The following is a 24,154-nucleotide window of genomic DNA, read 5'->3' as shown; positions in this document are numbered from 1 at the left end:
TTACTCACTTTGGACTGTGCCAGGGCCCAGAGCAATCACAGGGTGCAACCTAACTGGTCTCCATGTGGCCTTCAGTAAGGGCACAAGAAGTTATGGACTTCTTTCAGCTGCTTTCAACTACCTGAAAGGGGGTTCCAAAGAGGATGGACCTAGACTGTTCTCAGTGGTAGCTGATGACAGAACGAGGAGTAATGGTCTCAAGTTGCAGTGGGGGAGGTTTAGGTTGGATATTAGGAAAAACTTTTTCACTAGGAGGGTGGTGAAACACTGGAATGCGTTACCTAGGGAGGTGGTGGAATCTCCTTCCTTAGAAGTTTTTAAGGTCAGGCTTGACAAAGCCCTGGCTGGGATGATTTAATTGGGGATCAGTCCTGCTTTGAGCAGGGGGTTGGACTAGATGACCTCCTGAGGTCCCTTCCAACCCTGATATTCGATGATTCTATGATTCTATGATACTTTAGTGGCCAAATCATGCTAGATTTTGTATAGGGAACAAATCCTTGGCTATATCCCAAGGCATCCATGCCTGTGTGACTTCTCTAAGCAGCCCCTGTCTATCTTAGCTATTTATATGAAGCTGGAACATCTGAGCACCTCCTAGTCCTTTTAATGTATTTATCTTCATGTGCCCCCTGTGAAGTAGGGCAGGGCTATTATCCCTCAATTGCAGGGAGGGAACTGAGGCCAAGAGACACTAACTGCCTTGCCCATGGTCACATGGGGAATGTGTGGCAGAGCAGGGATTTAAACCCACATCATCTAAGACTTTGACTGGAGCCTTAACCACTGCACCAGCCTTCCTCTGTCCCACCTTTTAACATCCATAGCAGTGGTATTTCCCTTGGCGTGTATAACCAAAGTCCCAGCTGCTGCTTTAAACCAAGCTGAGCAGGGGACGGTGTCTTCACTGCAGCTCCGCACTATTCTAATCTAGCGCAAAGGGTAACATTCATGATGGGGGTGGGGGGCTTTTGCATGCTCATTCCCATGTTAAAGGGGTTTCACCAGGGGGGAAGATGTTGGAGGGGGGAATGTCAGAGACTGGGGGATCCAGGGAGCAACCCACAGGGGGCACTTTAAGAGCTCTTTGATTTTTTAAGGAGGGTCAGAGGGTGCACAGTACAGGGAGTGCCCTTGGGGGGGGGGAATGGAGGGCAGCAAAGTCTGGGAGTGCAGACCAGGGGTCCCCAGTTTGGGGGGGGCCCAGCCCAGGAATCCCCAGTTTGGGGGTGGCCCACCCCAGGGGACCCCACTGGATGGAGGGCCCAGGCCAGGGGTCCCCAGTTTGGGAGTGGCCCAGGCCAGGGGACCCCACTGGATGGAGGGCCCAGGCCAGGGGTCCCCAGTTTGGGAGTGGCCCAGCCCAGGGGACCCCGCTGGATGGAGGGCCCAGGCCAGGAATCCCCAGTTTGGGGGTGCCCCAGCCCAGGGGACGCCGCTGGATGGAGGGCCCAGGCCAGGGGTCCCCAGTTTGGGGGTGCCCCAGCCCAGGGGACCCCGCTGGGCGAAGGGCACAGCCCAGGGATCCCCAGGCGGGCGGCCCTGCGGGGTCCCGCGGGGGGGGGCTAGAGGCTGCCCCCCCTCCCACGCGGGCGCCTGGCCCTTTAAGCCCCGCGCCCCCGTTGCTATGTACAGCGCGTTGCCCCGGCGACGCGGGGTCCCGCGAGGCTCTTCCAGCGGCCGCCGGGCTCCCCCCGCTGCCCGCCGCGGCCATGGCCCCCAAGAAGAAGGGCGGCGGCAAGAGGGAAGACGCGGGCAAGGAGCCGAGGCCGGAGGGGAAGGCGGAGCAGCCCCTGGCCGAGCACAGCCGGGAGTTCTATCTGCTCCAGATCCGGGACCTGGAGGAGCGGCTGGCCCGGTGCGGGGTCCCCTCCCGCGGGGGCTGGGCTGGGCTGGGCTCCAGAGGGGCTCACGTGGGCAGCCGGGCCCGGGCGAGCTGCGGGATCCCCGCCCCGGGGTCTGCGCCCCCCGGCCGGCCGCCCCTCCTCGCAGCCTCCTCAAGTGATCGTCGGCGCCCCGCAAGGCCCAGCTCTGTTGGGGTTGAACAGCTGCCCCTGTCCCTCCCCGGAGACGGCCGCGTTTCCGTGCGGGGTGGAGGGTGCCCGTATACGGAGCTGCCCCTGTCCCTCCCGGAGACGGCCGCGTTTCCGTGCGGGGTGGAGGGTGCCCGTGTACGGAGCTGCCCCTGTCCCTGCCGGAGACGGCCGCGTTTCCGTGCGGGGTGGAGGGTGCCCGTATACGGAGCTGCCCCTGTCCCTCCCGGAGACGGCCGCGTTTCCGTGCGGGGTGAAGGGTGCCCGTGTACGGAGCTGCCCCTGTCCCTCCCGGAGACGGCCGCGTTTCCGTGCGGGGTGAAGGGTGCCCGTGTACGGAGCTGCCCCTGTCCCTCCCCGGAGACGGCCGCGTTTCCGTGCGGGGTGAAGGGTGCCCATGTACGGAGCTGCCCCTGTCCCTCCCCAGAGACGGCCGCGTTTCCGTGCGGGGTGGAGGGTGCCCGTGTACGGAGCTGCCCCTGTCCCTCCCGGAGACGGCCGCGTTTCCGTGCGGGGTGAAGGGTGCCCGTGTACGGAGCTGCCCCTGTCCCTCCCGGAGACGGCCGCGTTTCCGTGCGGGGTGAAGGGTGCCCGTGTACGGAGCTGCCCCTGTCCCTCCCCGGAGACGGCCGCGTTTCCGTGCGGGGTGGAGGGTGCCCGTATACGGAGCTGCCCCTGTCCCTCCCCGGAGACGGCCGCGTTTCCGTGCGGGGTGAAGGGTGCCCGTGTACGGAGCTGCCCCTGTCCCTCCCGGAGACGGCCGCGTTTCCGTGCGGGGTGAAGGGTGCCCGTGTACGGAGCTGCCCGTGTCCCTCCCCGGAGACGGCCGCGTTTCCGTGCGGGGTGGAGGGTGCCCGTATACGGAGCTGCCCCTGTCCCTCCCGGAGACGGCCGCGTTTCCGTGCGGGGTGAAGGGTGCCCGTGTACGGAGCTGCCCCTGTCCCTCCCGGAGACGGCCGCGTTTCCGTGCGGGGTGAAGGGTGCCCGTGTACGGAGCTGCCCCTGTCCCTCCCGGAGACGGCCGCGTTTCCGTGCGGGGTGAAGGGTGCCCGTATACGGAGCTGCCCCTGTCCCTCCCCGGAGACGGCCGCGTTTCCGTGCGGGGTGGAGGGTGCCCGTATACGGAGCTGCCCCTGTCCCTCCCGGAGACGGCCGCGTTTCCGTGCGGGGTGAAGGGTGCCCGTATACGGAGCTGCCCCTGTCCCTCCCGGAGACGGCCGCGTTTCCGTGCGGGGTGAAGGGTGCCCGTATACGGAGCTGCCCCTGTCCCTCCCCGGAGACGGCCGTGTTTCCGTGCGGGGTGAAGGGTGCCCGTATACGGAGCTGCCCCTGTCCCTCCCGGAGACGGCCGCGTTTCCCTGCGGGGTGGAGGGTGCCCGTATACGGAGCTGCCCCTGTCCCTCCCGGAGACGGCCGCGTTTCCGTGCGGGGTGGAGGGTGCCCGTGTACGGAGCTGCCCCTGTCCCTCCCCGGAGACGGCCGCGTTTCCGTGCGGGGTGGAGGGTGCCCGTGTACGGAGCTGCCCCTGTCCCTCCCCGGAGACGGCCGCGTTTCCGTGCGGGGTGAAGGGTGCCCGTGTACGGAGCTGCCCGTGTCCCTCCCCGGAGACGGCCGCGTTTCCGTGCGGGGTGAAGGGTGTCCGTGTACGGAGCTGCCCCTGTCCCTCCCCGGAGACGGCCGCGTTTCCGTGCGGGGTGAAGGGTGCCTGTATACGGAGCTGCCCCTGTCCCTCCCCGGAGACGGCCGCGTTTCCATGCGGGGTGAAAGGATTCTTGTAAATACGGCTTGCAACATGCTCTGGGGCCAGGTGTTTCAGGAGTGTAGGTTTTACGATGATTGCTATCGAGGTTCATGATAGCCCTTTACCACTGATGCTGCAGAAGCCAGTCATAGTGAGGGTGAGGTGAAGCCCTGGGTCAAAGGTGCAGCTTCTCTTTCTTCTGCTCCCAGACACTTTGGATTGAGCCCATGGGCCAAATTCAGTCCTTGTGTAAGCAGGTGCAGCTCCCACAGAAATCAAGGCACCTTACCTGGTTGCAGCAGGACTCACTTTGGCCACCTGTGTTGGAATTAGAATGGCAGGGCTGGGCAGGGAGATCTGTCCACTTCCATTCTGGTGTCCACCTCTCATCTCCTTCCCATCCTGGGACAGGGCTGGGGGGTCCCCAGCTGCTGGATGGGAGTGCAGGGGAATGGGCCATGAGTAGGGCCCTACCAAATTCATGACCATGAAAAATGCATCTCGGACTGTGGAATATGGTCTCCCCCGCATGAAATCTGGTCTTTTGTGTGCTTTTACCCTATACTATACAGATTTCACAGGGGAGACCAGCGTTTCTCAAATTGGGGGTCCTGATCCAAAAGGGAGTTGCAGGGTGGTCACAAGGTTATTTTGGGGGGGGGGTCACAGTATTGCCACCCTTACGTCTGCACTGCCTTCAGATCTGGGTGGCTGGATAGCGGTGACTGTTGGCAGCCACCCAGCGCTGAAGGCAGTGCCCTGCCAGCAGCAGCATAGAAGGAAGGGTGGCGATACCAGACCAGGCCACCCTTCCTTCTGCGCTGCTGCCTTCGGAGCTGGGCAGCTGGAGAGCGGCGGCTGCTGACTGAGGGCCCAGCTCTGCAGGCAGCAGCGCAGAAGGAAGGGTGGCAACACCAGACCAGGCCACGCTTACATCTGCGCTGCTGCTGGCGGCGGCTCTGCGTTCACAGCTGGGCTCCCAGCCAGCAGCCACCGCTCTCCAGCTGCCCAGCTCGGAAGGCAGGGCCGCCGCCAGGAGCAGCGCAGAAGTAAGGGTAGCAGTACCGCAACCCCCCCTACAATCACCTTGTGACCCCCCCCCCAACTCCTTTTTGGGTCAGGGCCCCTACAATTACAACACCGTGAAATTTCAGATTTAAATACCTGAAAACATGAAATTTCTGATTTTTAAAATCCTGTGACCATGAAAGTGACCAAAATGGACCGTGAATTTGGTAGGGCCATAGCCATGAATAGTCCCCCTCTCCAGTCCCACTGCAATCAGCTGTGAGCTGTGCTCCCGTGCATGCCCTGGGCCTGTGCCCAGGCAATGGGAGAGACTGGACCAACTTATAAATAGGTGAGGGGCAGGGAATCAGCCCATCCTGGAGACTGCTGTCTGACTGTCTGTTCGGCGCTGCTTCCCCCTGGCAGGTACCAGCGGAAATGGGACGAGCTGCAAGTGAACGAGACCCTCTTCAGGGTGGAGTACGATCAGATGGCCAATGACAACAAAGAGATCGTGGCCTTTCTCAAGAAGACCCTGAACCAGCGGGTTGATGAGATCGCTGAAGTCAATGACCAGCTGCTCAGCCTGCAGCAGGCCAAAGAATCCGAGAAGGACGCGTTCGAGGCCCAGCTGGCCCAGGTTCGACACGAGTTTCAGGAGACCAAGGACCAGCTCACTTCGGAGAACATGCTGCTAAGTAATGTGCCCTGGCTCAGACTGGACCCTTCCTTTTCCCTCTTGCCCCATGGTCCCTTTTCCTGGGGCAGGGGGCTGCTGGTGCCGCCGTGCAGGGATAGAGCCTGGAATTCTGAGGGTTGAACAGTTCCTGCCTGGGGCTGTGGCCACGGGCTGGTGGGAGAATGGTCAGTGGAAATATTCTGGCTGGAGTGGGTGGGAATTTGTACCTCCACCCCCAGACATTTTTTTTGATGAAAAGTTTTTTTTGTTTTCAACAGAACTCTCTATTATTACACTTCTAGTAATAATAAAAAGGGTTTGCAAAATGGTTTTTTGGCCCAAAGCTGCTGAAAACCAAAACAGTGTTGGGCCTTTGGCAGAAGGTTTTTGAGTTTTCTGATGAAAAATCTTAAATTTTCATTTAGTCAAATACCTGATTTTCCGCAGAAGAGTTTCAGTAGAAAATTTCTGACCAGCCCTAATTCCAGCTGCGTGTGGGGGAGGACACATGGGGGTGTGGAGACAGAGGTGGTGTATACATAGGGTGACCAGATGTCCCGTTTTTAAAGGGACAGTTCTGGTTTTTGGGACTTTTTCTTATATAGGCACCTATTACCCCCCACCCCCATCCCGTTTTTTCACAGTTGCTATCTGGTAACTATGTGTACACATTTGAGCCTCCCTCTCTTTCCACCACAATGTGGGTTGTGGAAGGCTCCTTTCTAGTGCTGGAGGCTGCTGTCTATTGCTGGTCCCCATAGCAGGTACAGCCTGGGCAGCCTCAGGGCAAGCTTTCCCCATATGCTGGCCCTGTATTATTGATATTACAGCAGCACCATTGTGCTCGGTGCTGTACAAATGTACTAAAGAAACAGTCTTGGCCCCATAGAGTTTGTGATCAGGGTGGTTAAGAAGATGCAGAACAGGTGTGTGGTGTGAAGAGCAGTTGGGGAGAATCTCACAGTGGGGTTTGCCAGCTTGGCGAAGCACTTAGCCCCCATGGCTAAGCATGGAAGCCCCCAATGGTCCTTCTGGGGTCCTAAGTGATCTGTTTTGGCAGGTGGGAAGCTGGCTGCGCTGGAGGAGTTCAGGATCCAGAAGGAGGATCTCATGGGCAAGTTTGCAGCCCTAGAGGAGCAGCTGAAGAAACAAGAGGAAAATCACAAGGAGTATATCTATAACCTGGAGAGGAAAGCTGTGCTGGACAAAGACAGGTCAGTGCCAGACAGAGACTGACTGTGTGTCATTCCCCACTGGAGTCTGAAGGTGGGAGTGTGGTCTCATGGTTAGTGCCAAGTGTGGGACTTGGAAGCCTTGGTTTCACTTCCTGGCTTTGCCACTGACTTGCTGTGGGACCTTGGACAGGAGCTAATCCTTTGGACTGGGGTCTGATTTGCCGGGGCTAAGGCGTTTGCAGCTGCAGTGGGCCCTGCCCCAGGAGTGATGACCTTCTCTGTGTGTCCTGTGTGCGTACGCACACGCCCCACTCCTGCAGGCTGAAGAAGGAGATGATGCAGCGTGTTAATGTGGTGGCAGCCGAGTTCCGCAAGGTCTCCAACAGCCAGATGGCCGAGACCACCAAGCGCACCATCCGCGAGAATGTCGCCATCAACGTCCAGCTGGCCAAGATGTCTGATCGCAGCTATGACCTCATCCAGGAGAATGACATGCTGAAGGAGGCCCAGGCTGAGATGCAGAAGCAGCTGGGGATGCTGGAGCACAATGAGAAGCAGATGACCAAGAAAAGCCTCAGCAACCAGAAGGTCAGAGCTCAACCAATGCACAGAGGGATGCGGGGTGCTGAAGCCAGGCTCTGGTCCTGTTACTGCTCCAGCTTGTCTGCCCCTAGGGACCATGTGGTGGCTTTCAGGGGCCTGGTCTCCCCATTCCCTGACAGCACTATTGCCCTAGAGTTTGCTCAGACCCCATGTAAGTGCATGTGGCTCATCATCTTGGCAGTAGGGACCTGACAGTGGGCATGGGCAACTTGCAGCCTGAGTGTGGGCGGCAGTGAGGGGGATAGGGAGCCTGGGCTGAGGCTGGTGCCTGAGACGTCCCTCTTGTCTCCTGATCCCGAAGCTGTGTCCCTGCTGCTCATTTCAGATGATTTGGATGCTCACCAATAAATGCAAGGAGCAGCAGGTGCTGGTGGATGAGTACAGGCAGCAGAAGGAGGCCATGCAGCAGCTGAAGGCAGCCCATGAGATGCTGCAGAAGGAGAACCAGGCACTAAGGTACGTAGAGCAGAGTGGAGGCGACAGCAAGCCGTCGTGGTCCCAGCGGCAGATCTCATTCCCGTGCTGCAGCCGGGTCTTGTTGCAAGGCCATGTAGAGGCAAAGGAGAGTCCTTGTGCTGTGATCCCATCACATTTCCCAGGCTAAGTGTGGCCAGGCCAGGTTGAATGGGAGACCTTCAAGGAAAACCCAGGTATTACAGGAACTGGGGTCAGTGGTTCAGAAAATGGCACACTGCCTCTGGAACGGCAAGCTCAGTGTGGTGCTGTACTGCTAACTCTTCCATGAGACGCACAATGCAGAGCCGGACTCCAGCGGGCGGGGGCTGGAAGTTCAGTTCCACCGGAAAATCCAACATTTCAAAACCCCTTTTTGTTCTGAAAATTTTTTTTGAAATTTGTAACAAAGCAAAAATTCCAATCGGTGTCTACTTGGCGCTGTGAACATATTTCATTGTGATAATGTTGAATCATTTTGCTTCAATAAGGTCAAACATTTCAGTTTTGACTTTCTCATTTTGATTCACTGAATTTAAACTTTAATATTATGTTAAAATATTAGTGTTTAGTATTAGGCATTTAACACAGTATAGAATTGAGTAGATAGTTAACGTTTTAGTATGTCTAAATGATATGAATCAAAATGAGGAAGCCAAAAGGAAACGTTTTGCTTTTTCAAAATGCAATAGGAAAGTCAATGGGATTCATCTGGACTTTTTCCCATTGAAAATGTTGAAATCGACACATTTTGATTTTGACGAAAGTGCTTTTTTCCATGGAGAATTGTGCTGTGGGAAATGTTTTGACCAGGTCTAGTCCTGACCCCTTGTGCCCATTAACCCCACAGAGTGGGAACTTGGAAGAGTTGCGGTGTTAACCCAGGTGTCCTGGCTCAATGCCCTCTGCGATTGCAATTTGACCTGGGAGTCTTCACTTCTTGACTTAAACTGCCATGCAGTGTTGTGCTGTGTTTTTAAATAATTGCCACTTTCCACCCTAGAGGTGGCTGCATTTAAGAGCTGAGGGAAGTGGTCCCTGTGTAGCCATTCACTGGCTTCACAGGGCCCTTGTGACATTTCACTAAGCAGTGTCTAACAGCACTTGGAGCTCTTTGGATGGGAGGGACTAGGAAAGGACCGAGTATTATTGGATTATGCTTCCCCTGACTGTGTCTGTGTCACCTCAACCTGCTCAACCCTCTGACAGACTCAGCAAGGCTCTGTCACGGCCCCCCACGAGAGCTGCTGCGCCTGGTGCTACATACCGGTTCCCCAAAGGCCTGACCCGGAGCCATGTTGACCGATGCTCTGTCAGTGCCTGGTCTCTGAGCGCATCCTGCCCAACAAGGGCCACTCTGCTCAGCCAGCTGCAGCCTGGTGCTTGTCCAGGACATTCAGGAACCCCACATGGGGTGGGAGTTACCATGGGGAAGGGGAGGCTGGTGTTCCCAGGCACCTTCCGTGGGTGTAACTCTTGGAAAGTAATCTCTCTAGGAGACCTCACTTCCACAGATGTGCAGAGGGGGCTTAGCCCACCTCAGCCCCCCTGCGGACCTGACTTAGACACACATCTCCATGGAGACCAGATTTAGACCCACCTCCTGTGCTCACATATCTCCCTGGTCGGCTGACTTAGCCAGGCGGGCAGGCGGACAGAGACATATACATACTTCTCCCTGGGATCTTGGCTTGGGTGAATAGACAGACACATGCACACATCTCCCTGTGGACCTGACTTGGACAGACAGACAAACGACACATATATGCCTGGGGACCTGACTTGGATGAACAGACAGACAGACCTCCCTGGGGAACCTGATTTAGACAAGTGCATGCGAACACACACACAGTTGTCTGGGGCCTGCTGGAGGTGATGCACGCTTCCCTGCACTCCAAGCACCCTGAGGTGAAGTGGCTGTTTGCTACCTCACCCCTGGCTGTTCTTGTCTGGCTCCCTCCCTGCAGACAAGAGCTGAAGGAGCTGAAGGAGGAGGTGAGGAGGAAGATGGACGAAGGGCAGAGTCAGGCCAAGCTCCTAAAGGAAGAGCAGAAGCTCAGGAGGAATGCAGAGAGGATCCTGAACCAGGCTGTCCAAGCCCTTAAGGACCTGCTGCAGGTGAGACTCACACAGTTTCGGGGATTGGGGTGGACGTGTTCTGGTGGCTGCTTGGCATTAAACAGGCCAGAGCCCAGCATGTTTCTGAGATGGCGACATTTCCTTGGTTGCTCCCAAAAGCTAGAACAGAACAGACGCATCAGTGGACATAAGCCACCACCAGGATCACAGAGGTCAAAGGTTAGGAAAGACTTGAGAACTAGAAAGGGAGCAATATTGTCTGCAGGAGCCTGGGAACCAAAACTCCTGGATTCTATTCCCACCTCTACCACAATGTTGCTGTGGGACACTGTGCAAGGCACATCGCTGCACCGTGCCTCAGTTTCCCCATGTGTGAAATGGAGATGATTATACTGACCTACCCCATGGGCAGCTGTGAGGCTTGGTCTGTTAGTGTGTAGAGGATCTCTGAGCTCTTTCCAAGGAGAGGCTGTGGAGAGCAAAGCGGTTCCATTAAGAACAGGGTAACACAGGTGCAGGCTGTGGGGCAGCAAACTGTTGGGAAACTCATGAGCTCTTGTAACATAAAAGAGGTTGCCCAAAATCTTGCTAAGAGTTAGAGGCCCCTGACTGAGAGCTCTTGAGCTGTATCCATTTATCTTGGGTACTTATGTATGGCCCCCATTAGTAGGATCTGGGTAGTATCCCCCCACAACACGGTGGAGCTGGGAATTGAACCCAGGCCTCTGGAGACCTAGGCTGGCCCCCTAACCACTGGACCATCTACTGCCCTTGTCCTTGGCTCTGTCCCTATCTTGAGAGGCTGGCTCCTGGGACAATGCCAGAGTCCTGCACTATCTGGGGTTTCACATCATAGTGCTCTGTTGACTTACCCGGAACTGATTTTGCATCAGGCAATGAGGATGTTGTGTCAATTAGGGAAGATTTGAAATTAATAGGAATGGATTTTGCATCCAATCCCGGGGATGCTGTGTCACTTAAGGTGGATGCTGTGATAGTCTGGGAGGGCACAATGGCCTCATGTTGGTGGTGTACCTCCAAGCAAACATTGTGCTGAGATGTCCTAGCACATGTGCCATGCCTTGTAAGGGGTCTGCCCTGGCCACACCCAGAGCCCTGGACTCTTTCAGATCAGAGCCACCAGCATCTTGCTCTGTACAAACACCCACCTTGGACCTTGGCACTATATCTTCTGTGGCAGCTGTTTCCGGCTCTTTATTTTGCACCAAACCAGAATGTGTCAGGGCTACATTGGTTTGACTCACTGTAATTTCCCTTGTCCCCTATAGAGTCCAGTTGTTGGAGGGTAGTCATGGGGGAGGTTGGGTCCATGCTGCAGGCTGCTGGGGCAGATGCCCTAATCCAGCACATACATGGTGTTTATTGCATGTGGTACTAGAAATCCTCCCATCACGCCAAGTGCGGAGTCTCTTACTGAACCCCCGGCTGCATCTGAGTGAGGATCCGACGACATGTCCTGTGCTGGGGACGGGAAGCCTCCAGCTGTGGGGAGGTAGAGTCGGTGGGGAAGAGCCAAGAGATGCTGGGGTGCTGTTCCAGGGAACCCCACTAAAGTCTGGCTTTGAACTACAAGCAGCCCAACCCCCAGCAGCTCCAGCTCCCGACTGGCTGTCCCAGCAGAGTTCTGAATGGCCGTGGGGCCTGAGCCTTTGTTAGATGGGCACCTCCCTCGCCTACGGGAGCTGCCGGGTTCTGGGTGCCCTCAGAATGCAGGAGCCAGGGCGATGGTAGTGGAGACTGAGCTGTGGGGCTTCCTCTGCCTACAGTGGGGGTCCAACCCCTGTGCTTTGAAGTCATGGGGGGAGAGCAGGAGCTGCAGTGCCGGTTCACCTCCCCCGCCTCATCACCCTGCAGGAGAGGCCGTCTGATGAGGAGGATGGCGACTTCGACATAATGTTCCAGCTGCGTCACCAGGAGATGCTGCGGAGCCTGCTGGGGCTGCTGAGGCGGGCGAGCACGGCTGGGCCCGCGCCTCAGGAGCAGGTCTTTGGGCCCCAGAAAATGGCCAAAAGGGAACATGGACTGGAGTCCACAGCAGAGAGGTGAGTAGGAAATGCAGGGGAATAGCCCCACTCCCCATACAGCCCCTGCCCCAGCATCTCTTTGCACCCAAGAGAGGCAGGTCCCAGTTGGAGGCCAGGCCAGACACCCAGGGGCAAAGGGGAGAGAAATGGGGTTGTACCTATTATCTCTATAGCCCTGTGTGACATGTGGTTGCGTTTCTGCCTTCCAACTCTGTGCTGTCATAAAACCGTGCCTCCCTGCTCCTGTGATGTCACGACTCCCATCTCCCCCGACTTCTCCTAGAGCCCTCCAGGGGAAGCACGGCAGATGAGACCTTCATAGGTCACCTTTAGCTCATTCCCCACAGGCCTCCCACCAGCAAGCTGACGGCAGCGACCTCCCACCCACACCGACCTGCACTGGCTCCATCTTGCTCCCCTTGCTGATCCCTTGAGCGTGCAGTTCTCCACTCTGGTCTCTGATTGTCTGCTTGCTCCCCTGCACCTCCAAAGCTGGCTGATCCTCTCCAGTGACTACTGTTCACAGTTGCCTCCAGAGCCTGTCCTGGCTAAGCCTGAGCTGGGGAGGCTCACCCTAAGAGGCACCCTACCCTTACTGTACTTCCCACCTTGAAGAGCCTGCAGTATCTTCCTGCCAATGCCGTTCTAGTCTTTTCCTTCAGTGACCCCTGCCTCCCCCATGTCACGTGGTCTAACCCATCCCCTTTCTCCTCTGCTCCAGCCAGCTGCACCCAGCCCCGTGCCTCAAGATCTCTCCCATCATCTCGCACCACTTGCTGGCTCACCAGGGGCAGGGGGTGCCGCTCTTCCACAGCATGAGCAAGATGGGTCTGCTGTCCAAGACCACCCGCATCGGGACCGTCCGCACCTACACCAGTGCCACAGAGGTGAGGGGGGCTTGGGCCAACTGGGCATAGATGGCTGCAGGGCAGGGGTATCCTGGGAGGTTAAAAAGGGAGTCACACAGGGAGGGCTGGGCAGGCTCAGCAGAGAGGCTGAGGATTGAGGTGAGCACCAAGACTGACTCCCAGCCCCTTGTCCCTGCTCCTAATGGTTCCCTCCACGGACCCACAGGGTCAGGAAAGCTTATCCAAGCGCCATTGGCATTGGCCTGCCCTGTCCTGCCCCCATAGAGGGATGTAGTGACCGGTGTGGCAGTGTTTGAATCACTGCCAATTTCCCAACAGCCACGGATGACTTCCTGGTCGGAGGAGAAACCGGTGAAGCAGCAGCCGATTCTGCCCCTGCCAGAGATAGCGGCCAGACACTCCTTGCAGGGCCTGCTGACCAAATAGGGAAATGGTGGGGGGGGAGTGAGTGAGCACCCCTTTCTGCCAGCCGATTGCTCCCTCCCCTGCCACCAGGACACCTGCACAAAGGAGAGGGACTGAGCATAGATGGCAAAGTGTGTGCAGACTGGGTGTCTGGGTTTATTGTACAGTCTATGCAGAACTGCCCTATAAAACGTCTGGAGTTACTGAGATGTCTGGCTGGGAACCAAGGACGAACAAGGCAAAGCTGAGACTGGGCACAACCACCAAGTCCCAGACCTGTTCTGCAGGGGCAGGGACAAGGTGCTGCTGGGACAGAGTGGTCCCACGCTGGGCAAGGAGGCAGGCGCCCCTGAACATGACAAGCCTAGCTGGGGTCTAGGGGGGAGCCTGGCTGGGGCTTGGAGTCTCTCTCGGGGTCCTCCTTACTCCCCACATTGCAGGGTGCTGAAGTGCCAGGCACGGGCACTTGGCCATGCGGAGCCAGGCCATCTACCGGGCTGCCTTTGCCAGCGCTAATGGGGTTGGGAGGAGAAGCCTGTCACCTGACATGGGGGGTGCAGGAATAGCACCTGCCTGGCAGTCCGCCACCTCCCCTACCAGTTTCATTGCCAGGAACTTCCCTTGGCACCTACCCCCACACAGCACAACTTGTGGGGTCAGTGCTCTTTGCTTAGCTCCCCCAGCCCACCCTGGCAGCTGTGCCCAGAGGCCCATGAAGGAGTCCAGGACCACTGCTTTCCGTCGGCACCATATTCATAAAAACTCCCCCAGCTCAAAGGGTTAATGAGGGGTCCTGTCCCCCTTGTTGCCAGGGGGCGTGCGGTCCTTGCCACTGCTCCTCTGCAGGATGTGTTCCAGCAGCAGGTCGGCCGCCTGCTCCAGGACGCGCTGCAGGACCTCGTGCTCAGCGCTGGCGAACCGGCCCAGCACGTAGTGATCCACCATGGCTTCCCCCACTGGCCGGCCGATGCCAACCCTGAGCCGCACCATGCACTGCAGGGAGAAAAGGGGATGCAGCATGTGCTGTGTGTCCTCTTCCCATCGCCACCTGTTCCTGGGGCCTGCATTCACCCGAGCTGGGATCTCGGTACAGCATGGCAGTTGCTACAAAGTGCTAAACATGCTTGGCACGGCCTGGAGCCAAAGCAGATACTGGGGGCTCTGAGGTGGAGCTGGAGGGCAGGGGAGCATTGAGACCCTGGTTAGCCAGGGACCAGTCAAAGGGGGAGCCTGTGGAGTGAAAGGGAATCCTAAGTGCCTCACTTGAGCCCCACACGGCAAGCTGAGTTTGTGTCCTGCTCTGTTCCTTTGTCTCCCTCTGCTGTAGCTGGGTTCAGGCTGGGCTCCAGCAAACATGAGCTTGGAAAGAGTTTCGTCCAACAAACGCAGTTAAGTTGGTGGGCTGAGCTCCCAGCTAGGCCATGTGGTTCCACTTTAGCTAATTGCTTCCACATCCTGGCTCATGGACGAGTCAGAAACAACTCACGTGTGAGAAGGGCTGGGCTGGGAGCGGGGGATGAAGGTCCAAGTCTGCTAACACAAACACAAGGGGAGGCTAAGGCCTTGGGGGTGGCTCATAGGGGGCTCTGGGGCTGGGGAGAGATGGTGCTTTACATATGCACTGCTAAGATGTGTGCAGGATAGAGCTCTTTACCCTACAAGGCCGACTTACATCTGAGTGCAGGGAGCTGATACAGGAACGGACCCCGTTATGCCCCCTAAAGAAAGCAAGAGAAACCAGCTGTCAGAGAGTAGATGAGAACCTCAGAGGGATCATCCATGGGATTCACACTAAACTCTTCCCTCCTCTTTGCTCTGTACAAACAGGCCCCGTTATCCCCCTTTACAGAAGACCTAGGCACTGGGCTTGTTTACACAGAGAGTTCTACTGATTTAACGAGAGGTGTGACATTACCCCAATTTAGTTAAGCTGGCGCAAAGTCCATGCGGACACTTGGATTTCAGTGTAAGAGCAGCCTAGGACGGTTAAGCTTATTCAGGCTTAGACTAAAGCACAAGTCACTCAAAGCAACATCTGAGTATCCACACTGGGAAACTGATGCAAAGTTGTGCAGAGGAAGCCCCAGGCAGGCTTGCCTTGTCTTGCAGACTGCACCTGGAGTTCTGGGTGCTCAGCGCTTCTGAAAAATCAGACCCTAAGTGGCACGCCCATGGCCCGAGGGGCAATCCGCGTCAGAGAGGAGCTCATGATTCCCAGTCCTATACTCAGAGCAGGCCTCACTTACATGCAGCAGCCTCTGAGCTGGGCCAAACCCCCTGGGTGACCCACTGCCATGGGGTATTGCCAAAGAGGGTACTTGGCTAGGGATATGGCTGTGCAGATCCAGAATGTCCCGTGCCCTGCACTGAACTCCCTAGCCGGGGCTCTGGCACCCAGTGCTTTCAACTGCTGGAGAAGGGAGTACACACTGCACACGCTGCCTGCATTGGGCAGGCCTGAACACAGCCAGGTATGGACCACGTGGTAATAAGAGGAGAGACCCCAGGGAACAGTGTGTGGCTAATGTAACTGATTCAGAAAGGTCACTCTTCAGTCAAACGTCACTGTCACCACAAGCACAGGTCTAGGTTCTGTTCGGTCTCAAGTGTCGATCAAGCTAGGATACGTGTGACTCGGGGAGGTTGCCTAACAGGGCTCTGGGCAGTCACTGCTGTATTTTATTGCAGCAGCCTTGGCACCAGTTGTTTCCTGCACACCTAGTGCCAGAGCCCATTATTTGAGGCCATCCCAATTTATTGAAATATCTCTGGTTTAGCTGGTGCTTTGAACTGGAACCTGCAGGAGGTTGGGCAGACAGCAGAGTAAACCACTGTCAGGTAAAGCTTGTAAAGCGCTGCAGAAAGATTCTGCCACCAATCTGCTGCCATCTCTGCAGTCCTGGGGGTGGGGGAGATGGGACAGTCACAGCCCCAAAGGCCCATTTTAAAAAGCACACAGTAAGATGCAGCTCAAGCAAATCTTTCAAGGTCATTTTCCACAGGGGCTTTCCCTTCGTACCTTGCGCTGCCTCCCAACTTTATCGCCATCTTCCCCAGCGGCTTCTCCAGGTCGTCGTGAACGAGGTAAATGTCTTCTACCCCGAGGTTGTAAGTTTCAGCTTGAGAAAGAAACAACGCACAAGAAGTGAGGAAAAATTAAATCCATCTCTCACCATCCCACAGCCTCGGGGACCTAAAGAAGGACACTGCAGGCAACAGTGATAAAAAATGACAGGGGACGTGGAGGCAGGAAGTGCATAGCAGGGCGAAGAGAACTTCTAACCTCAGGAATGCACTATCAGCCATGCTGGCAAACTAGCTGCACACGCTGTCACTGGAGCTGCCTGATGTCTGCACCACGTGATACTGCTCTGCACCGCTATTGTCTTTTGGCCAAAAGTACTTTACAGTCCGCACCCCTGAAACACAGCGGGCTGGACGGTCGTAGCCAACTAGCTTGCTGCAGGCTATGCAACAGTGTGAGGAGCGGAACTCATAGCCCAGCATGCCAGGGAAAAGCCTGACTGTTCTGAAAACTGCCCTGGGATTTCTGATGTCTGTGCAGAGCCCTCAGGACCTTGGTTCCGAACCTTGCCATCTGTTTTTTCCTAGAGATGCCAAAATGGCAAACTGCATGGAACTCAGTTAATCTTCTCCATCTCCCAAGGGTGGTGTGAAAAATTAGTAATGGGTTTAGGAGATTGTGTGTGTGTGTGCACCGCCCTCTACTGGACAGAACTGGCTATGGTCAACTGTGTGTCATAAGCCCTATACTGGAAATGGATATTCTCCTTTAGCTCAAGTGATAGGTTCTTGAGCTTGGTCTACTTTTACTGTCTTTCTGCCTGAATGGCCATGGAACAACCAGGAAGTCCTAAGAGTTGTTACATCGTTGGCTCCATAGAAAAGAAAAAGGAGACTGACCCTGGCAGGAGTGGGCCCTGTAGTTCCAGGGCAGGTATTTCAGACTTGTTGCTTACAGCCCTGAGTGGTCCCCTCTGGCTAAGAAGATGAAAGGTGAAGCACAAGGGTCCCTGGAAGGCTACAGTTGTGTACATTCCTCAGCTGGCTATTGGAGGTGTTCGGAGTCACTTACCAGCGCTTGCTACACTGAGTCCATTGATGTTCATGAGCCGCCGAGGTTTCATCAGCACCAGCTCTGCTTCCTCCACATTGGTGACGGTCACATCTGCGCAGCAGCGTCTGTCTGCTTTCCACTGGTCAGCGATGTTCAACTTCTGGGCCAGCTGATTGAGCACCGCCATGCCCACATTATGACGGGTTCCTTGCAGCCCATAATTCCCTAGCCCTGCCACCTGCAAAGAGGACCAGCAACAGGTGTTACCAGGACTCTCTCTATATCAGAATCCAACCAAACGGAGTCACTAGAGTCAGCCCTTGTGGTGTAGTAAGGATCAAATTTGCCCTCCCTGCAGCCGGGCTCCTTTCACCACCCCGGCAAGAAATTCACCCAGCAAAACCAGCTGCTTCCCTTCAGAAGCAGCAAGACAATCACCATGTCCATTGTTGATTACTGTAGGGCCAGACTCTGTAGCTACAAGGGCCTGTCCCTCTCTTGTTAAACAGAATTGAGATGGGCTGAGATTGAGTAAGATGCTCAAATGAGCTTAGCAACCTAGGTGATCCCTGTCCCCCCACTCATTCCAGCTGTACCTCCCATCTCCAGGAATGAGAAGCCATAGGGTGACTAAGAGCCGTATCTGTCCTGCGATTTCTTGTCCCTACGTGAGCAAAGAGCATAATCCAAAGATGGTGAGTTCCATCTGTGAAATCACAGTACACTGACATGGCATCATAAGGTCATTTACAAGGAGAAATGGGAACATTTATTGTATGACTCTAGTGCCTAGGGGCCCTAGGGAAGGACCAAGATCCCATTGTGCTAGGTGCTGTGCAAACATAAAACAAAAAGTCCCTATCCCAAAGAGTTCACAATCTAAGTATAAAACAAGCAGATGAGGGTCGAGTACAAGAAAACAATGAGATGATATCAAGTATTTTTTAGGCATCAAGGAAAAGGAAAGATTTAAGGATGGATTTGAATGTGGATAATGAGGTAGCTTTGTGGATGTTTATGGGGAGTGTCTCCTAAACATGTGGCACAGCACAGGAGAAAGCGAGAGATAGGCTGGCACCATGGGCTGATCAGAGGTGGGAGTCAACGTCTCCACAGTGAAAGAGAGAGGATAGGTAGGGTGGGGATAGGCCATGAAGGGCCTTGAAAGTGAAGAGAAGCAGCTTATGTTTGAAGAGAGAGAGAGAACGGGAAGTTTCAAAGAAAGAGGTGATGTAGTCAAAGTGACAGACTAAGAAAATGATCTTTGCAGCAGCATTCTGAACAGTTATGAGCGGGGCAAGACTGCATTTGTCAAAGCCAGACAGAAGGATATTGCAGTAATTGAAATGCAATGATGAAAGCCCGGACAACAGTTTTATGTGTGTGGATGGATAGGAAAGGCTATGTCTGAGAGATGTTATGCAGAAAGAATTGGCAAGACTTAGACAGCCTGGATGTGAGGACTGAGAGGTCAGAGTCAAAGATGGCACCAGAGTTATGGACCTAAGTGACGGTCAGGATGGTGGTGGTGTCCACAGTGATCAAGAAAGGAGGTAGCGGGGAGGGCTTGTGGGGAAAGATTCAGAGCTCTGTTTAGCTGTGTTGAGCTTGAGCTAGATATCCACCAGATGACAGAGTCAGGCTGAGATTTTAGTTTGGACAGAAGAAGACGGGTCTGGAGTAGAAAAGTAGATATGGGAGTCCTCAGCATAGAGATGGTAGCTGAATTTGTGTTCACAGATGAGATTACGCAGAGATGAGAAGCGGACCAAGGACACCCACAGAAAGAGTGATCGTTGAGGAAGATCCTCCAAAGGACATGCTGAAGGAGTAATTATAGATCTAGAGGAGAACCAGGAGAGGATGGAGTCAGACAAGCCAAGGGAGGAGAAGATTCCAACATCCTGGCTGACAGGCAGATGACAGGTCAATGAGGTTGTAGTACTGGTTCTGAGCTTTGGCTTTTGACACGGTCTCCCACAGTATTCTTGCCAGCAAGTTAAAGAAGTATGGGCTGGATGAATGGACTATAAGGTGGATAGAAAGTTAGCTAGATTGTCGGGCTCAATGGGTAGTGATCAATGGCTCCATGTCTAGTTGGCATCCAGTATCAAGTGGAGTGCCCCAAGGATCAGTCCTGGGGCTGGTTTTGTTCAATATCTTCATAAATGATCTGGAGGATGGTATGGATTGCACCCTCAGCAAGTTTGCAGATGACACTAAACTGGGAAGAGAGGTAGATACGCTGGAGGGTAGGGATAGGATACAGAGGGACCTAGACAAATTAGAGGATTGGGCCAAAAGAAATCTGATGAGGTTCAACAAGGACAAGTGCGGAGTCCTGCACTTAGGACGGAAGAATCCCATGCACCGCTACAGACTAGGGACCGAATGGCTTGGCAGCAGTTCTGCAGAAAAGGACCTGGGGGTTACAGTGGACGAGAAGCTGGATATGAGTCAACAGTGTGCCCTTGTTGCCAAGAAGGCCAATGGCATTTGGGATGTATAAGTAGGGGCATTGCCAGCAGATCGAGGGACGTAATCGTTCCCCTCTATTCGACATTGGTGAGGCCTCATCTGGAGTACTGTGTCCAGTTTTGGGCCCCACACTACAAGAAGGATGTGAAAAATTGGAAAACGTCCAGTGGAGGGCAACAAAAATGATTAGGGGACTGGAACACATGACTTATGAGGAGAGGCTGAGGGAACTGGGATTGTTTAGTCTGCGGAAGAGAAGAATGAAGGGGGATTTGATAGCTGCTTTCAACTACCTGAAAGGGGGTTCCAAAGAGGATGGACCTAGACTGTTCTCGGCGGTACCAGATGACAGAACAAGGAGTAATAGTCTCAAGTTGCAGTGGGGGAGGTCTAGGTTGGATATTAGGAAAAACTTTTTCACTAGGAGGGTGGTGAAACACTGGAATGTGTTACCTAGGGAGGTGGTGGAATCTCCTTCCTTAGAAGTTTTTAAGGTCAGGCTTGACAAAGCCCTGGCTGGGATGATTTAGTTGGGTATTGGTCCTGCTTTGAGGAGGGGGTTGGACTAGATGACCTCCTGAGGTCCCTTCTAACCCTGATATTCTATGATTCTATGATTCAAGACTTTGGTGAGAGTAGTTGCAGTGGAGTGCAAGGTACAGAAGCTGGATCGGAGAGGGTCTGGGATGGGATTGGAGGGGAGGAACTCCAGACAGTGATTGTAAACAGCGCATTCAATGCGCTGAGAGATGAAAGAAGGGGTGGTAGTTGGAGGAACAAGTATGGTGCACTTCCATACAATATGACATTGGATAGTGACACTATCACATTTGACTATGAAACATTTGCAAAGGTTAATGCAGTTGTGAAAGGGAGAGGTATAAAGATTACCAGAAGATATAGATGGAAGTGTGGGGTAGCAGGCCTGAGTCTTGTTTGTTTTCTGTTCATTATTAGTTTATTAGAACACTGGTTGTGAATCTATCATCCATGGAACACTTTGTGGTGGGCAGCAAAATGAATTATTTTGGGAACCAAGTAGCGTGTGTGTTGTGGGATAGCTGGGAGGGAACATAAAAATTGACAAAGCAGATCAGACCTGTGGTCCCTCTTGATCAGTATAGTGCTGCTTATGCAGCTCATACCCCATACTTCATAGTATGACATCAAGGTCTTTGTAATAGTGAGCAACTAGAAAATAACCCCATCATGGGGGAAATCTCTTCTTAACCTGTCAAACACTGGCTTTGGCCTTGAATTGTCACTCCCCTTGCATATTTTATCTTATCCACTGTCACTGTGAATGTTCTCATTAGCCACGTAAGCGTCAAAGGGAGGAAGGTTCAAGAGATGGGATTGCTCCTATGAAGCATGTAGTCTACAGCAGGGGTAGGCAACCTATGGCACATGTGCCAAAGGCAGCATGCGAGCTGATTTTCAGTGGCACTCACACTGTCCGGGTCCTGACCACTGGTCCGGGGGGCTCTGTATTTTAATTTAATTTTAAATGAAGCTTCTTAAACATTTTAAAAACCTTATTTACTTTACATATAACAATAGTTTAGTTATATATTATAGACTTATAGAAAGAGACCTTCTAAAAACGTTAAAATGTATTACTGGCCCGCGGAACCTTAAATTAGAGTGAATGAATGAAGACTTGGCACACCACTTCTGAAAGGTTGCTGACCCCTGGTCTACAAAGTCACAAAGAGGCTGGGGAACTTATGACTGGATTATGCTATTTGTTAACTTCTATTTTGTTCCACTCAAATACAGTTCTGAATCATGGTTTTAAAATTAAAGGTGTGTGTCTATATGCAAACAGATGCAGTGAGTTGGCACATGGGGTCACACATCTAGCATGCATGTGAAACTGCTGTCTGCAAATCGGTACACTCTTGGGACCTGTGAACTGACGCTTTCCCCCTCTTCCTCCCCCCAAGCACAGACCCTACTGGGTGCTTTGTGACACTTCAGATCTGAGTGTACTTTCTCCATTTCAACACGGATCAGTATGTGGGACAGAAAACCAGCCTTCCAGCAAGCAGCCAGCATGCCCATGGGCTAGTGATGCCCAGAGCTATTGCTCCTGCAGGTTGGGGAACTTAAGGGGCTGGTCTGATCCATGGGTCGTGCTGACATCCTCCACACAGTAGCTCCCAAGCAGGGATCTGGGGCCCCTTGGGGGGCTGCGAGCTGGTTTCAGGGGGTCCGCCGAGCATGGCTGGCATTAGACTCGCTAGGGCACAGGGCAGAAAGCTGAATCCCCACCATGCAGAACTGCAGCCTGAGGCCTGACAACTTCATTTCACGGTGCCCTCTGTGGCGTGGGCCCCCGGGCAACTGCCCTGCTTCCTACCCCTTAATGCCAGGCGTAGATTTTACATGGAGAAAAGCAATCGTCCTGGCACGGGTGGGCTGTGGCGTGTTTATAGCGGGGGGCTCAGAAAGAAGGCGGCTGCGGACCCCGGCTCCAGCAGAGCCAGGACAGCGCTGAGCCCAGGCAGGGTGGTACCCAAGGGCTCAGCTCCCAGGGGGCCTACGCCTCGTCGCCCTGGCGCCCCCAGCTCCCGCACTGGCCCTGCCGCCTTCTCTCGACCCCATCGCCCCGTGACCAGGAAGTGATCCGTCCTCCCGCGCCGTCTCTCCCCCTGTGCCCCGGAAGTGTTCCCTCCGCCCACTCTCTACCAGGACCCGCTTCCCGACGGCGCGCGGATCGGCCTCGCAGTGGCTCATGGTGCGGCTCAGTAACCTCCCGAGGCACTTGGGTGGCGGCCGCAGCATCCCCCTCTTTCCCCAGCTGAGCGGCCGCCGCCTCGGCGCCGCCGAGACCTCAGGGCACAAGCACCCCTGAGGAGCAGCCGCTCTGCTTCTTAAGCGTCACGCCCACGGCGACCAATCACAAAGGCCGCACCCTACCACGTGGCAGTGCCATCTTGTTTGCGGGCAGAAGGGATTCACACCACGTGGTTTGGTGGGTGAGACCATTTTGATTATGGTGCAGGAAGGGCGTAGGCCACGTGGTCTGCAGACGTGGCCATCTTTCTTGTGGGCGGAAGTGTTCAGCCACTGTAAGCCGGCTGCCCTTGGTTTCCTTTATGAGGGACCCTTTCGTTTAATCTTTGTTGGTCCCTTTATCAGAGTGGAAGAGCTGGTGACTTATGTACCGCAACAAGGGTCTTCAACTGCTTGCTTGTTGGCAGAGCTACCAGGCACAGGATTCATGCCTGCAGGCTGCATCAAAGCTGGCAGGTCAGACCAACCCTCCTCGATCTGTCTGTCACATGATGTAATCAGCTTTAATACATTATTAGCGGATGAAGGCCCTGTATCACAATATCAATCACTCTGCATGGCACTAGTACTGGACAAGGATGCTTCAGAAAAGTCTCCCTCAGTTGACATTTGGGCAAGAAAAAAAGTTCCATCACTACTATGGGATGAACATCACGTTGTAATGATCCACAGGATGGGATTCCCCGTCTCAAATTATTTTACCCATTTGGATCATAGATGTAAATGGCAGCTTTAAACCCAGGTCCACACAGCTGTTGAACATACAGAGGTAGTATGGAGCTGGAATCTAGGCGTCAGGACTGCTGGGTTCTATTGTTTTGGTAACATTCCTTTGTGTTTTGGTTTCTGTAACATGGGGTTAATCCAGATGTAAAGGAGTAAAATGAGGCTTAATTCCCATTCCTATTTTTTTTTAATTGAACCTCCCTTCTTTTCAACCAAGCATCTCAAAATACTCCACATACATTTAAGAAATTAACTCCCAAACCTACTGTTGTAGGAAATTATTCTCCTGCTTCAGCTGGTAAAATGAGGCACAGAGAGATTAAATGACTTGTCCAAGGTCACACCAAAAGTCTGTAGCAAAACCAGGACTAGAACCTAGGAATCTCAGTTGTATGCCATAACCACATCTGCAACCCATTCTGAGATCCTTGGATGGAAGGTGCTAGAGAAACACAAAGTATTATTAGAGGATAAAAATCCTTGAACTCTGATCAGTATGTTACTAACAAAGCTACTCTGGAAATCCCTTACAATTATTGCTATGTACTATTACCACTGGTAACAGCTGCTCTGGTGGTAGCAATGGAGGAAAATGATAGCGATAACAGGTTTCTGTAGACATAGAACTAGTCTAAATGGCCCATCAGCTGCCATCTATTTATCTAAGGTACTTATACAGCCACCATTACAATAGTTCCACAGTTGGTGGAAGCATTAGTGTAGACAAGATTCAGAGTTGGCAACTCTTGTGATTTTATTGTGCTATGATTTGTGGTGTTTATCTTAAAGCCCCAAGTGCCAGACTCAGGTTATTACCTGAAAAAAGAAAAGGAGTACTTGTGGCACCTTAGAGACTAACCAATTTATTTGAGCATAAGCTTTCGTGAGCTACATCCGGTTGCATCCGATGAAGTGAGCTGTAGCTCACGAAAGCTTATGCTCAAATAAATTGGTTAGTCTCCAAGGTGCCACAAGTACTCCTT

General features: G+C 54.0%; 2 protein-coding genes across 4 annotated transcripts; one reads left to right on the top strand and one right to left on the bottom strand.

Annotated features, from left to right (window-relative positions):
• Positions 1–1,649: 1,649 nt before the first annotated feature.
• Positions 1,650–13,570, top strand: CFAP157 (cilia and flagella associated protein 157). 2 transcript variants are annotated; one of them, XM_073314236.2, is made up of 9 exons: positions 1,650–1,858; positions 5,209–5,480; positions 6,522–6,675; positions 6,957–7,224; positions 7,541–7,695; positions 9,660–9,810; positions 11,647–11,834; positions 12,538–12,703; positions 13,004–13,570. In XM_073314236.2, the coding sequence occupies exons 1-9, from the start codon at positions 1,713–1,715 to the stop codon at positions 13,109–13,111; spliced, it is 1,608 nt and encodes a 535-aa protein (XP_073170337.1). In that variant the 5' UTR covers positions 1,650–1,712; the 3' UTR covers positions 13,112–13,570. The 2 variants fall into 2 exon arrangements, with proteins under 2 accessions (XP_073170337.1, XP_073170338.1); XM_073314237.2 differs by having other exon boundaries at positions 7,565–7,695; positions 13,004–13,567.
• On the bottom strand, positions 13,220–22,515 carry PTRH1 (peptidyl-tRNA hydrolase 1 homolog). Of its 2 annotated transcripts, XM_073314239.2 has the most exons (5): positions 22,402–22,515; positions 17,187–17,406; positions 16,110–16,209; positions 14,763–14,808; positions 13,220–14,083 (listed from the first exon to the last, which is right to left on the bottom strand). In XM_073314239.2, exons 2-5 carry the CDS (start codon positions 17,353–17,355, stop codon positions 13,871–13,873), a joined length of 528 nt encoding a protein of 175 aa, XP_073170340.1. In that variant the 5' UTR covers positions 17,356–17,406; positions 22,402–22,515; the 3' UTR covers positions 13,220–13,870. The 2 variants fall into 2 exon arrangements, with proteins under 2 accessions (XP_073170340.1, XP_078705178.1); XM_078849052.1 differs by lacking the exon at positions 22,402–22,515 and having other exon boundaries at positions 17,187–18,294.
• Between the last annotated feature and the right edge of the window lie 1,639 nt (positions 22,516–24,154).

The sequence above is a fragment of the Lepidochelys kempii genome, chromosome 16 (assembly GCF_965140285.1).
Source record: "Lepidochelys kempii isolate rLepKem1 chromosome 16, rLepKem1.hap1, whole genome shotgun sequence".
NCBI lineage: Eukaryota > Metazoa > Chordata > Testudines > Cheloniidae > Lepidochelys > Lepidochelys kempii.
The sequence above is the reverse complement of the archived record's forward strand: the minus strand, read 5'-3'. Positions and strand labels throughout refer to the sequence as shown.

Excerpts from the sequence above, each read along its gene's own strand:
- CFAP157 (XM_073314236.2), top strand. The coding sequence starts at position 1,713 with ATGGCCCCCAAGAAGAAGGGCGGCGGCAAGAGGGAAGACGCGGGCAAG. Across the intron at positions 6,676-6,956 it reads GCTGTGCTGGACAAAGACAG|GCTGAAGAAGGAGATGATGC; the intron begins GTCAGTGCCAGA and ends CCACTCCTGCAG. Across the intron at positions 12,704-13,003 it reads CCTACACCAGTGCCACAGAG|CCACGGATGACTTCCTGGTC; the intron begins GTGAGGGGGGCT and ends ATTTCCCAACAG.
- PTRH1 (XM_073314239.2), bottom strand. The coding sequence starts at position 17,355 with ATGGCGGTGCTCAATCAGCTGGCCCAGAAGTTGAACATCGCTGACCAG. Across the intron at positions 14,809-16,109 it reads AAGTTGGGAGGCAGCGCAAG|GGGGCATAACGGGGTCCGTT; the intron begins GTACGAAGGGAA and ends TGCTTTCTTTAG. Across the intron at positions 14,084-14,762 it reads TCAGCTCCCTGCACTCAGAT|TGCATGGTGCGGCTCAGGGT; the intron begins GTAAGTCGGCCT and ends TTCTCCCTGCAG.